At 38.8% G+C, this 15,209-nt stretch overlaps 1 protein-coding gene across 1 annotated transcript; it reads right to left on the minus strand.

Annotated features, from left to right (window-relative positions):
- Positions 1-10,389: 10,389 nt before the first annotated feature.
- Positions 10,390-12,028, minus strand: LOC128379822 (ankyrin repeat and SOCS box protein 17-like). The gene is made up of 3 exons (XM_053339465.1): positions 11,661-12,028; positions 11,296-11,473; positions 10,390-10,644 (listed from the first exon to the last, which is right to left on the minus strand). The coding sequence occupies exons 1-3, from the start codon at positions 12,026-12,028 to the stop codon at positions 10,390-10,392; spliced, it is 801 nt and encodes a 266-aa protein (XP_053195440.1).
- Between the last annotated feature and the right edge of the window lie 3,181 nt (positions 12,029-15,209).

Genomic DNA, 15,209 nt, shown 5'->3' on the forward strand with positions numbered 1-15,209 from the left:
AGAACTCACATCCCAAAATGACACACTGCAAAAACTGAAATGAGCTCAACGTCTGAGTATAATATTTCATATGCTTCCAAGTATTGTGTAATACAAAACTAAGTAGTGTTGATGACTTGCTAAGCAACAGAAGTGTTCAATAGCATGGCCAACATAAGGGGGGTAATCAACATTAAGGGGCTGTAATCAAGATTTTTATATTAACAAGAGACAACACGGCTTCCTATATGTGAAAGCTGATGCTTCTAAAGAGAAACCTACAGAGAATTCTCCCTTCTGTAGTTCCTCTCATCTCTGAAAAGCATTTAAGCATCTTTTTTTAGCTCCTAGTTTTTAGTTTAGAGCCAGCACTTCACTATTTTAGCTACTAATTACTTTCACCACCCTAGTAAGTGTAGTTTCCAGACACGACGGACAGCTGTTTCCGGTGAAAAAGCTCTAATGGACTCAGTGTATACTACCTTCCCAGCACCAAAGTTATGTAGAATTAATTACACTTAATACACTGTCCTCTGCCCTAGAATCATATCATAAAATGACCAGCTCACTCAAGCTCAGCGTGGTCTTGAAGTTTGGTAGTCTCAGGAAGTAGCAAACTCAAAACCTCAGCAGCAGTGGAGAAGATGCCATATAACAGCATGGGCATGGTGTAATGGTGGACTTCCAGGAGCTGGATCAGTGGAACAAGGATGCCTGCTATGCGAACACATGTGTAGCTAAGACCTAAACTATTTGCCTGCAAAAATGGACTATGGACTTAACAATAATTTAGTATATATTACTAGATTTTGAAATCATCATCCATCATGGGTTCAAAAAGAAACATTATCTTGAAATGGTGCAGTATAAACATAGTCTGTGGTGATCAGTTGCAGATTATTTCCCCCACTACAGCAATAACTGTTATCATCACAGGATGATCTGATGGGTAAATAATTTATGATATGTCTGACACTTCTATAGCAGATGTTCTCAGATATCAAAACCATATTCAAGTTTGGAATGCAAGGACCACAAAGCAAGCAGCAACCTCAAAGAGCAAGAAGCCTGCTTGGGCTATTCTCCTTACAAAGTGAGCCAAACTGCTCAGCTGTGCAGGAATTTCAACAATCCCAAAGACGAACTGTGTGAGGTTCAGGCCAAAGCTGCCAACATTCAGGCTCAGTCCATAATATATGAGACTTGTGGTATGAGGGCTGGAGGAGATACAGTAAGAAGGAGTAACTTAACTCCTGTCTGAAAAGCAGTGTGTCACTGCTCCAGCTGGTCGAAAGTGACAAGCTCTTCTCACTCCGACCAATTTCAGCATCAGTGATGGCTGTGGTTGGAAGTTATTAAATGTGTTGCAACTGCAACTACACTCAACACTGAAGTCTGATAATACTGACAACATATGTCACTGTATTGCAGTTAGAAGATAACCCACTTTTGGAAAAAACAAAGAATAAGAAAAAGAAGAAACCAATAAAAGAACAAAAACAAGATTTTCAGCTCCAGAGTTCAAAAATATGACTGTCAGCTATATACTTTAAGCTGCTCCCTAAAAAAACTGTATTGTCTTGACTTACTAAAACATTACACAGCATGTCATGGATTATTCATGTATTCCTGTAAAAATGTAAAGTAATTATCTAGGGACACACCAGTTACATGCCATTAAGAGAGTTTCCGTATCCAGAAGATGTCCAACATGGTTTCTTTTTGGCACTGAGCCTCCATCTCTAGCTAAACAAATAAGAACCAACTTTAAAATGAAGCACTCGGTTTGTTATTGAGATTTTTAATTGATTTTGGTGTAAGCCCAAGTGTTTTTGCTGTTGTGCACTTTGCCTAGCAGATCTTCTGGGATCTTCCTCCAGGCTTCCACCCTGGCTGCCCTCCAGAGCTCTGTCTCTGCTTCCTCCTCCTCTCAGCCCTGAGTCATGAGCCAGTGAGCAGACTCTGGGAGAGACCTATTCAGAATATATAATCAAGATCACAAAGCATGATTTAAATATTACATGTGTAACTTTTGTTGAACAAGAATAGCATTTAAAGAACTTGTCAAAGTATTATGAGCATGGAGGCTGCTGACCAATTAGGAAACGCACAATTAGGAAAAGAGGGCTGAAGAGCACCAGCTGTAGAATCAATCTGTTGTGGATGGGAAAGACACTACCTGGTAACATCACCAACAACCAACAGGATGAAAGTTCAAAGAGCAGACTCAGATAGATCAGCCCACTCCACACCTTATCATTATAGTAAGTCAGATATAACAATAGATTGCAGCCATCAATTTTACCTGTACAGTCCTGTCTTGGCATAAACTGTCCACTCGACAGTCTAATGACTGGCACTTCTACTGTGTCTGTTTTGAGTCAAACACGAACAGTTGACCTACCCATCACAGATGTGTTCATCATAATGACATCCCATGACAACCAAACCTACAAAGAGAAGACCATTACATATGTTTCTTTTAAGTGACACAAGAGGTACATTTTAACCCAATGTCTTCACAGTCAATACTCATATGTGTCATTTATCATTCACTTTTTGCTTACAGTAGACAGTAAATTGTCTTTCTTTTGTTGTTTGTCCACAGAAGCATCCATTGACAAATTCCTTTCGCTCCCTTTCGCAATTTAGCATTTCCTTTTCTACTCTCTCTCTTTTAACATAATTGTTTTCTGATCTGATGCCAGTATCAACAGGATGACATTGTATTTTCAAAAATAAAAACGTTTCGAATTGATCTTACACCACTATGGTTAACATTTGGCTAGGTTTTGGCACAAATGCAATTTGGCTAGCAAAAGATCATGGTCTAGGTTACTGTTTTGTTGACCTCATGTTTATGCCAAGTTGCTCCCGATGGGCAGGCTAACACCTTGTATGGCATGGCATGGTGAGTGTGTGTGAGAGAATGGGCGGATGAGAGGCAAAAATGATTTAAGTGTGGTCCATTTACCATTATTGTAGACTGGTGATAATCCTACATCTTGTACATAATACAAAATATAATAACATAATAATAATAATAATATACTATGAATGCATGATTTAATTTAGTCTCACAAAGAATGAAAGTATCACATTCATTGGACAAGAGGAGGGACTTTGTGCGTTCCATCGCTATCAAGCAGTGTTGCAAACACCAATGCTCCAGAAGATAAAACTCCAAATTAGAATGATGGTGGGAGGGGGAAAAAGGAAAGAACTATTTGTGAGCAGGGGAATAGCAAGGGGCAACACAGAGGAGTGAGGAACCCTTTCAAGAACTGGCTCCAGTCAAGTTGTGACCCTGACCTCTCTGTCACAATGCTGGATGTACCTATGTGTTAATCCTAAATGCTTCAATGGTTTCAAAATTCAAATCCAAAGGTGTGCAAATTTTACAGAGTTCAAACCATCCATGCTTTTTCACCGGAAGAGTGAGTTTTTCTCCATCTGTGGTCATTTTGGGCCCACAGTTCAAAATCCAGTCAGTGTAACAATGATGTGAGAAGCTCATGCCCATAAACATCTGGCTAATCACACCAAGCGCTGCAAACATGCTGAGGATGCATAATGTAACCAATTAGCGTTCATGAAACAAACTAAACTCCCCAATCTCCTTTAAGATCCACCTGAAGTTGATCATATTAATATCTGGCTTAATTTGAAGTGGTTTCTCATCAGAGTACAGTGTGGATGAGCCCACACGTGAGTGCAATAAGAAGCACTATAGAAGATCATATCTCATCCTGCTAATTAATCTTTTCTCCAACTGTGAAATCACACTGTACTACCAGAGTGTGAATTCACAATTCCTTTGGCTTTATCTTCTAGTAGGGAAAAAGTTTTTCTTTAAACTTTCAACAATTAAATTAAATGAGCAATAACTCAGACAATAACTCAAAGCCAGATAACCAACACCTACAGACAAACAGCATTAAAGAGAGACTATATAAACCCATTGGTTCTTACACTGGTAATGCACTTGAACAAAGATAAACATCACCATTTGTAGCACTTAAAAGAATTAGAAATGTATGTAAGATTTTTGAGTTCATGTCTTTCTACTTCAAACAGTAAAGTAAGGATTTTTCCAATCTGAGTGGAGTTTAAGTTTAAGCCGTCCATGTCATGGCCTTCAGGGATATTCAATCAGGCTGATGAATCTTTCCATTGACGCTCCTCCTCGCCATGAAAATACTGCCAGCAACAACAACTGCCTCTCCTCCGTGACATGCCCTTTCTCTTTATGTCTTCACAATGCATCGCTTCAGCAAATGTTAAAAAGAGCTTTAGTATCAAGGGGATTAGTGAATAAAGTAAGCAGCTGTCCATGAGGCTGGCACACATCAGGAACAGTTCTTTTGAAAGGTGATCCTAATAAATGTACACTGTGCCAAGGGATGGAAACAGAAAACTGTGATAAGATAAGAGCTGAGCATTAAGCCATTAACAAATCAGTGTGTGTGTGTGTGTGTGTGTGTGTGTGTGTGTGTGTGTGTGTATGTTCATTCATACTGGATATTATAATACAAAGTAAGATATAAAAAGAAAATGTGTGAGAAATGACTCTGTGTTATCCAATACTTGTGGTTTGCAAAAACTCTGTATAAGGGGCAGGGGCTGAAGAAGGGTTAGGGGAACATTTAGCTTCATGGGTCATGTGTCCTCTAAGGTCACAACAGAGCTGCACTTGAGTTAACAGAAGACCACTCCTGCTGACCACAGGCCCACCTGGGCCTCTCGGCTGCCCCTGTGGTGTGACTTCAGGAAAAACACAAAGCGTGGAAGGGCTTAGATTCTGGTGAAACAAAGGTTAAACAAAAAGCCTCTTCAGCAGAGACAGGCTGAGACAGACAGAGAGTGAAAAAGAGATTTATAAATAAATAACCTTTGTACACGGTGCTGCCCTTGTCTCAACCTCCCATCCTTATTTTACAGGTAAAAAAGGGCTTGTCTTAAACCTTTCCCAGCTTTTTCAACTCTCATGTCAGTTCCACCCTGACATAAGCAGTGAGCATCTGCAGCATTCGTCGCAGGCTGCTTGCTCTAATGATGTCCCAGCTGCCTGCCTGCTAAACTGTGCGTGCACCCCTGACAAGTGATTTGAGGCATTACTTGATCTCACTGTTCATATGATGTCTCTCTGAAAAGTGTGTTCATTTGCAAAAATCCTATATGCAATCTGTATAGTGTAGCATTCTGACAAAGATGTTGCATTGATTGTCAATTAAACCTTACTGCATCATGAATAAATAGCATCTCTAGGTTTTATGATTTTCTCTCTATTCTTTTTTTTGAGCTACAACACTACATCACTGAGTCTGCAGAATTCTGACCTATTTCCATACTTCTTTTTTCCACCATTTTTAAGCATTTTTATTGCTTCTGTGTACTGAATGAAGAAATCTGACCGTAAGCAAACAGATTAAAAGGTGTGAATAACTATTTTTCAGTAATTTCAATAAATGTGTCTGATTGTGTCTCATAGACTTAAAAATCATGAAGAGAACATGGATTTACACTTAAGATTTTCTTTAGATTCTGTCTGAGTGGCAAAATGCATATTTCATGTTTCACTAGCACACGTACACACACACACACGCACACACACATCAACACATGCACACACACTTCCATCGTTGACTCTTTCAATCTGGACTTCACTAAAATAAATCCTGCCATCATCTTGCCTCTCTGCTATCAGCTCACAGGAGCGCGACAGAAGTAGTGAGGGCCTCAGGTGTTTGGTTTCACAGAAGTGCCTGCTGATCCTTCACTTCTCCTTGACTCCAGCTTCCTCGGTCATCCCCTCCCATCCCCACCTGCCTCTTTTTTCTCCACTGCTCCCTTTGTTAACCCGAGGCCATATTGCTGCTCCCACAACACACAATCTCATTTCCACATGTATGCTATTTCTTCTTATATGTCCCTCACGGCCTCTCTTCTTCTCACCGGCATTTCTTTTTCCTAGCTGTGATTTTTCACTTCACATTCAGTTACACTTCAAGCTCTTATTTTACTCTAAGAAAAATGATGAATGCAACAGCGTACCAGCCAGCACATAGAGAGATAAAAAAGTAAAACCCCTTAAGGGTAAGGCTAAAAGACTCTAACTGGTGGTGGATATAAACAACATTACATACATACATCAAGTCTTTTCATACACATTAGATCAGTGTGACAGAAAGCAGATCAAATCAAATTTGCAGATCAGTGGAGTAGCTTGGTATGTTGCAGGAGGCAAATCTGGGTTTGATATATACTATTTTAATCGCCAGGAAAATTAGACATGATTCAGAGGTGTGGAATCAGGCTGGTGAAACACACAATATTGAACATTTTAAGTAAAATTGACCCAACTGACTTACACATACAGTCGAGTTTGATTTAATTTTCATATATTTTAGCTGTTGATCAATACAGGTATGTTTTTTTGCTACAAGAGATACATGCAGATGCTGTGGGAAGGACCTCTGATTTCACAGCCAGTCATGATGCAAATCAAAGCAAGACTGGTTGTTTGACAGCCAGTCACACTGCATCCAATGGCAAAGTCTTGCAACAGCTTTGGTTGGTGTCTGTTGTGTCTATGTGTCAACAAGACTGTATTTCACACAACTTTGACACATTGTAAAGAAAGGAGGGGAGGGGGATTTTTCTTGTATCATTATTACTACTTACACTCCCTTATGTCTCTCTGTACCTTGTTTCTCTCATATTTTTTTTTACTCATTCTCATTCTATATTATCATGTGTTGTGCCCCAAACAAAACACCCTGCAGTCTAATAATGAGTAATTTAGCTCCCTCTTCCTTTTAACCAGCTCCTTTGTATCAATTGTTGTTTATTACTCTGCGACACAAGAGTCTTGCAAGACAAATGCCTGTGAGTATTGAGTGATAGATTGGCTGGCCGCACACAATAGAATGAATAAGACAGAAATATGAGGGGGAAATACATATTGTGTTTTGGGCTACAGAACAGAACAGTTGAATTATTCTTTGATTTTCTTTTTTTTTTTTTTACAATTCAAAGTTCCCTGTTGTTTTTCTGCTCTCTCATGATGAGCTTAGATTTCAAAACTGCATGCACTTATCTTCGACAGCAGCAATCCCATGATGAGCATTGGCCTTACTGTATTACTGTGGTATTTGTTGGTAAATAGGCTGAAACATTAGATTTTTATTGTAAACAGTGATTAAATGTAACAAATATTAGATTCTTATGCATGAAAAAAATTATATCTGTATGAGGGTCTATAACCATTACTAAAACATGATTTTCACAGGATACATACACAAACACATACACACACACACACACACACACACACACACACACACACACACACACACACACACACACACACACACACACACACACACACACACACACACACACACACACACACCAAACCACCATCAAAGGATAATGAGTAGACAGAGACAAGTTGCTGGCTGTCTAGTTAGTATCTCGCTTCACGCCCCATCAGTGCTTCACTTCACGGTGCCCAAAATAACCCATTGTAATCTTAGCCTGTAAGCAAAGAGACCAACAATATTTTAAAAATGTGGCAAATATGTACTTTTTCTACGATGGAAAAGGTCTGTTATATCACGAGCTGCACTCTGGTCCACCAGTAAAGGAAGAGATTCACCTGTATCAGCAATCCTTTACATACTGTACCTTTTTGTTACTCTATAACAGGGGTATTCAATTAAGTATTTTATAATAATGCAATAACATTTATTAGTATTTAATCTGAACTTGTGAGATTCAAATAAATACATTAAGAATAAAAAAAGAATAAGATAAATACATTTTTTTGTATCAAATACAGATGGCATTTTAAAACAAAGTGCATTACAGAAAGCTTGGAGCATGCCATGTGAAATAGCTATTTGTGTATCACACTGACAGTCGCTCCGCATGTCCAAGTGTACGGATTTCATTGGCTGATTAGGGTCAAGAGAGAAGATTTGCTATGCACAGCAATCTGTGAGTTTCCACTTTTACCGTAACTGCCGGAGAAGCTGCACCCATTAAAATACTAATGTTGGACACAATTTGAGAGATATGGTACATGGATGAAAATGTGAGTTATAAAAGTTTTTCAGTTTAGAGATAAAAGACCATTTTGAAATTGCCTTGGTAAAATTTGGTAGATCGTAATGAGATTATTTGAACAGAGAAAAAATAAGCATTTTCTTGTTTCTTGTTTGGAATCAATCTTTGTTTCTGTCCTGTTTGTCTGTGGTTTACAATAATGTCAATCAATTTTGGATTGATCACATGCTCCAAGTCTAGTGATGTTGTTGTGTTTATTGTACTCCTTAGACACCCCTGGCAGCAAATGCTTTAATCTACATTAATCCTCAAACTGTTTTAATTGAAACATTTTGAAAATGTATTACACCTGCTTTTTTGCCTTGACTTTATCACTTATTATATAATTCTAGTATGTTTTATTGCCAGATTTTTTTTTGTAGTACAGAGCACTGCAATGTTCAACGAAAGTGCTACATTATATATATATAGACAGACTTTAATTGATTGGTTGACTTCATGTACTGTACTACATTTACAACAATGGAAACAGCCAACATGAGTTGCCTCAGGATTTTGCCCATGCAGCACTCAGTATTGAGTGGATGATTCCATACCAACACTGCATACCATATTTGATGGATTTATCTTACTGTGTCCTTTACACAGTGTTGTGTTGAATCAGCTTCATTTCCTCATTGGGTCAGCAGACGTTCAAGGGTAGATCACATGTAAAATAGCTTCTGTTGCCTTCTTAGATCAGCCTTTTTTTCTTTTTCTTTTTTTTTCACAGATGGCTGACCTCACCCCCGACCACTCTTTCTGAGGAAATCCCACTTCCATTGGCTCCCAACCCAATTAGTGTGAGTGCATTGATTATAGTCAATTATGTGGACCATCCCTAGTGGCCTCCCATTCCTTGGGGCTGAAGATCAATAAACATGATCATTGATTACTTACGGATAATGAGCATGGATTTAGTTGCGGCTCTCAGCAGGAGTTACGAAAAACAATTACAGTAGTGTTACATCCCTTATGTTTTTAACCCTATATATCACTTACATTATTTCTATTTTTACTCCTGGGCCTTCCGACAGTGGTTTATACTATAGTGGAGATTATCAAAATGTATCAAAATCAAAATTTATATTTGGTTATTATGCCATACATTCTTTTACTCTCATGGTTATAGAACACACAGTCTTGCTGTTGTGATCTTCTGTTCTCTGATTTTTCCTCTCTCTCTCTCTCTCTCTCTCTCTCTCTCTCTCTCTCTCTCTCTCTCTCTCTCTCTCTCTCTCTCTCTCTCTCTCACAAACACACACACACACACACACTCACTCACTCACAGACATGCATGGGTGGTCCATCTCAATAAATAGTTAGAGGAACAGGTGGTTGGGTTCCTATTGCTTTCCCAAAAATCCTATAAATACTTTCACTGCATTGTTACCATCATCATGTGGCCCACTTTCATAATTTATCCTATCACGTATCGACTCAAAACCAACATCATTGTATTCTACAAAAAGAAATGCCCGCAACTACAGCATGAATCCCATTCCCCATGCAGAACAAAAGCAGGCCTTTGCTCTTCTGCTCACATGTGATTTGTTTTAAAATGACTGGATCTAATTAAGTGCATAAATGATCCCACTTGCAGTAATAAAGCCCCCCCAGTCTCCTAAACTATTTCTGTGTGCTTAGTGTCTTTTGTTTTGCCTGAGCACTTGTCACCCCCATAAATATCTGAGCACTGACATATGTACTCTACAAACTATGCTAGTTAGCATGACAGACATTCCAAAAAATCTCGACCTCATTGCTGAGATAGTTTTTTTTGTTTTTGTTTTTTTTCCTACGGCTGAGCACCAACTGTCAACACTATAGTGCCATAGCATTGTTGACAATAACTGTTCACCTGTTATGTTTGTATGTGTACTATATGTGTCTACTTTAGTATCTGTAAATGTGTGGATAAATGACTGCTAATAATAAGATCTGTTTGTCGATGTCGATGCTGTTGATGGGTGTTAATCATGGTGGTGTAATTCTGTTCTGCTTTTAATATCCTGCAAATACCCCATGTATGCAGTAAAAAGCCATTTTAATTGATGTTTTGATTAAATTTGGGTATGATGCAGTGAAGAAAATCAAGGTGTCTGAAGCCATTTTGGAAATCTGTCATGCTTTCATGAATAAAAAATATGATCTAAGAATTATAGTCTGTATTGCTTTATGTTCTCACCTTAATCCACACAACACAAAGAAACCAACCTTTTCACAGCTGCTTTGGAGATTTCAGGCATTTAATAGATCATCAGGTCTACATGATGGTAGTGGGTTTGAGGTGTTTTCTGTTCATGCCTCCAGGTTGAGGTACTTCTTGAGGCTTTCAGGCAAAGGCAGCTCAAAAATGCCTTTAGGCAACAGTGCACGGCCCAAAAGGCGCCTTCTTATAGCAACCCTGCACAAGTGACTCAACTCGCAGGGGACTGCACAGCGGCCATGGGGGATGTGGTCATTCCAGTCTTCAGTCAGAGGCATCCGTCCTGATCTGACTTGCACCTTAAAGGACAGAAGTTTGACATGGAATCCAAACTGTATGCAGCCATTCTGTAGAAACCCACAAAGAGGAAACATCTAGTAGTTGTTCTTAGGTTGTATGTATTTTAGGATGGGATTTCTCTTTAACCCGCATCCTACCGACATATTTAACATAAAAGGACTATTGACCGGGGTCCCTGGGGAACCCAAGAATAAACTATTGTAAGAAACAACAAAATCTTAACTTCTTTATATGAACTTCTAAACATTATTAGTTAAGTATCTGAAAAGGGTTAAGGTTAACCCTTTCCCAGTGCACCCCTGGGAGGAGCAGTATTTCGAGTCGATGACAGAGCACAAGGAAATCGGTGTCCTGCTGCATCTGTGTGTGTATCTTTCAAAAATGGCTGACAGTGTGGCCCTACCCCTCAACAAAGTGTGATAGGCTACTTTAAAGTAGACCTGTGGCAAACATGAACTTAATAAATAGCTCCATCTCCAATAGGACCCCAATACATTGGTCATTTAAAAAAAAAGAAAAGAAAACGGCGAGAGAGTCATGGGTCAGGGGTCTGAGGGTAACCCAGTCTGAAGGATTAAAGATAATGTACTAAATATTCAACAAACCTGCAGGTGTGTAATAGAAACACGGGTGAGCACCCTGAAACAAAGCACCATGCAGTCAATGCGCTTCCTTATCAATGTGTCCTTGATGTATACCTCCTCCACCAGGGGCAAGGGGGAAAACAAGATGACATTGATGATGACGTTTGGTCTTCTTTCTTTCTCCAGCATCCCGTGTTGGAGGAGGATCCTCAGTGCATCAATGTGGCAGTTCTTGGCCACAACACTTAACACAGTGCTCAACCCTGAAATGGTGTCACTCAGTGTAAAGTACCTAAAGGAGCAAATACATGAATCAAGAAGCCAACAAACCAACATTATCTGGACTTGTGACTGACTGTGAAATGCAATCGAAAGCTCAGAGAAAGCTGGTAGATCTAGCAGGTTTGCCTCACATTTCATTTCAATTTTCCTGTATGTTGTTCGGACAAGATTCAATGATTGATTAAGGAATGGAGTACCTCCATGCACATGCCATCTCATCCGTCTCATGTTGAACATACATGGATATCTTCTTCATCAGTTCACCTGCATTGCCTGAGTTGCTCACACGGTGGCAGACATAGAAGAGAGCCCAGTTGGTCCAAGTGTTGATAAATCTCCTGTACTGCTGTGAGTCCAACCCAGCTCGGGCAGACTGGGCAGCACTCAAGGCGTCAAGCATGGCCTGATGAAAACATTGTGGGTCTCGAGCCTCTGACATTCTGCAGACTGCTCTGTATAGCTCATGTGACTCTGCCTCTGATGATATTTCCCAGCCAGCTGGTGATAAGTCCACTCTGGGCGTCTGTCTCTGTGGCGTAGAACCTTGAGATGTTGTGTTCCCCATTGTTGAGGTCACTTCGTCTTCAAGCTTTGGCAGCTCAATGAGAAAACAGGCACAGATTTTAAAAAATGTTTTACAAAACAACCTATAATGATTTCTATTAGAATTTTCTCATCTGCTACCCCAATAGTTAAGTTTATGCACCAAAACTTCTAGTTCAAGTTTACGATAAGATTGTCATAGTTAAAGAACAAACGTGCTGTGTTTCCATAATCTACATAGGGAATGGGTCCCCTCCATGGAGTCTGCCAATTTGTACCTTCATGTTTTTACAGAACGGACAAAACCAAGTTTCACAGCTACCGTAGGTTCTCCTCCATACTTAGAAGGGAATGGTGAGGGGAGGTCTAATCAGTTGGTTGCAATCTGTAATGTCGTCACTAGATGCCACTAAATCCTACATACTGGTCCTTTAAAGATTACCTTTAGGGCTAATAGAAATCAGGGTGTTGAGTGTTGGTCCAGTGCTACAAGAGCAGTTAACTCAAAAAAAACATGTGCCAATATAAATATATATATATATATATATATATATATATATATATATATATATATATATATATATATATATATATATATATATATATATATATATATATATATATATATATATACATATATATATAATATATGTTGTTTCTAGCAGCATTAAGCAACATTTTTTAAAACAAGTATTGTAAGTGACACAATGTGTAATGTCAGAAGTGTTGTTCATAGAGAATTATCACCCAGCTTTACGGAGCTTTATTGCAAGTTCCAGCTCATTGTTTAGCTTTCTGGCTGCAACTTGACTGTTTTGGTTCATTCTAACTGCTCTCACGGTGTCGTGTTCAACGGGCAGCTGTTTTCATGAAAAGAAACCAACTGTACACCAAGTTCTCAGCATCAAACAGTGAACAGTTGGCAACTATCTGGAGAACAATGTGGAACATTTTGCAGCTAACAGCCAGATATTTCTCTCAGGAGTTGATAGAGACCAAAACAGAGCTAAAGCTGAGTGAATTTTGGACTTATATTCATCAGGTGGACAGAAACACAATTTTAAATGGATGATAATGTTGCTCCATAACTGCTGAATGTACAACTCTTTGCTGACAAGTGCAGCATATCAATTTAAATTTGATGATGTTAGTGTTCACAACTTCTGCTGTTATTGCAAGTTTAAACAATCCATACAGTTGCATCAATCTCTTCCATGCCAGTTTGTACTTCAATTTTTATTTGATCCATTTTTATCGATGTAGCTGGAGGAAAATTTTATAACCATTCTTAATCTTGCCCACAAGCTGTGACAGATATGTTGTTTTTCCTAATGAGGAAACTGCTCATCAGTATAAGCATGATAATCTTTGCAACAATTCAAGAAAGCATTTGCATAAGTCGCTGGAATCATCTGAGCAAGTTCAAAGCACCTTTGTGTCTAAATACTCTTACTCATATTTTTTCTTCATCTTATTATTTGATCAGTTCAAGTTTTATTTCATAGTTATTTGATTTCAGTAAACAAACTAATTATATGACATTTGGATTAGATGACCAGAGGAAGAAAATGCACATATTTGCCTCTAGTGTCTTTAGGTATTGTTATTTCTTTTACACAGACTTTATTCTGTTATACTGTCTTTGGTACCATGCTGAATTTCATGACCACACCGCACCTATTATTCTGAATTTTTACTGAGAGGAATGAAATGAGGAGAAGATGAGATGTAGTCACGAGAGATGAGTGTGAGTCTGAGAGTGGAAGGAATAATGAGAATAGAAGGTTGGAGGAGAGAGATCACAAAGTGCAAGAGGGTTATAAAAAGAGAAGGAGCATACATCTCTGTGGGAAAAGAATATGTGCCCTAAAACGCAATGCAGAAGTAAGAAATAAATTAATGTGAAAAGTTAGAGGCAAAAAGCTGATGAGAGGAAGGGTGGGAAAAGATCATTGAAAATCTGACAGCGAGAGAGAGAGAGAGAGAGAGAGAGAGAGAGAGAGAGAGAGAGAGAGAGAGAGAGAGAGAGAGAGAGAGAGAGAGAGAGAGAGAGAGAGAGAGAGAGAGAGAGAGAGAGAGAGAGAGAGAGAGAGAGAGAGAGAGAGAGAGAGAGAGAGAGAGAGAGAGAGAGAGAGAGAGAGAGAGAGAGAGAGAGAGAGAGAGAGAGAAAGAATGTGGAGGTGACAGATTTCTGAGTGTCTTGGAAAAACCTTCAGCAGGTGTGAATGTTGTCTGAGCCTGCAGATCAGAGGCAGATACCTAAACCCACACATACACACACATACACACACTCACACACATATATCACTTGCTTACACATAAGTGAGACTTTTTTTTGGGTGAACTGTCTTCATTTTCTTCTCTCCTCAAAGTCTCTACAGTTTCTCAGACTAATAGACACACTGTATTAAACCATCTTAGAGAGATATTTGAAACACTGATGTTCCTTTTGTAAATTAAATCTTTCATCTTTTCAAACAGTTTGTACCTTTTTTCAATACAACACAGACACACACTGAGATGCTAATGTTAAACTGATTGCTGCTCAAATAAAAGACTAAATTTAGACCTATTGATAAAACTAACAAGGATGGAAAGGTGCAGAAAATTCAAAGAAATAACATCATTTGGCTGGTTCCTAAAAAGTACTTTAAGATCAGTATTAAAACAGGTTTGAGTTGTTTTTTTAGCATGAGTGTAATGACAAAATATGTAAATTGCCATTTCTGCTTCTTCCTGGTATGATTGTTGAGCATTTTTGCTCCAGTTCAATAAATAAGAAGGTACACTACACTGTGTTTGTGTATGTCTGCAATGTACTTACAAGTGAATTGAGCTCCCAAAATCAACACTGTTGAGACTAGGACTCAAAATGCCATTTATTTGAAAACTACCTGGAGTTTTCTTCTGTTCACACCATGGAACTTGCACAAAGCAGGGTCACGGCAACAGTAATCAAAAGTAAACAGAAAGTGAGCTGACCAAAACAGAAGACAGCCAAATACAGTATTAGCAGTGAGATGTGAAGAAAAGACATGGACATGGATTTTAGCAAAGTACCACCGTCCAACTTGGAGGAAAAGCCTCTGCAAACCAAATGTGGAGATTCTTTAGTTATGAAGGCTTTCCCTTTGTCCATAAAAACTGACAAAAATGTCTTTGCTCTCCATTCTTTTCTTTTAACTTTTCCTTAATATGCTGCT

The sequence above is a fragment of the Scomber japonicus genome, chromosome 19 (genome assembly GCF_027409825.1).
Source record: "Scomber japonicus isolate fScoJap1 chromosome 19, fScoJap1.pri, whole genome shotgun sequence".
Lineage (NCBI taxonomy): Eukaryota > Metazoa > Chordata > Actinopteri > Scombriformes > Scombridae > Scomber > Scomber japonicus.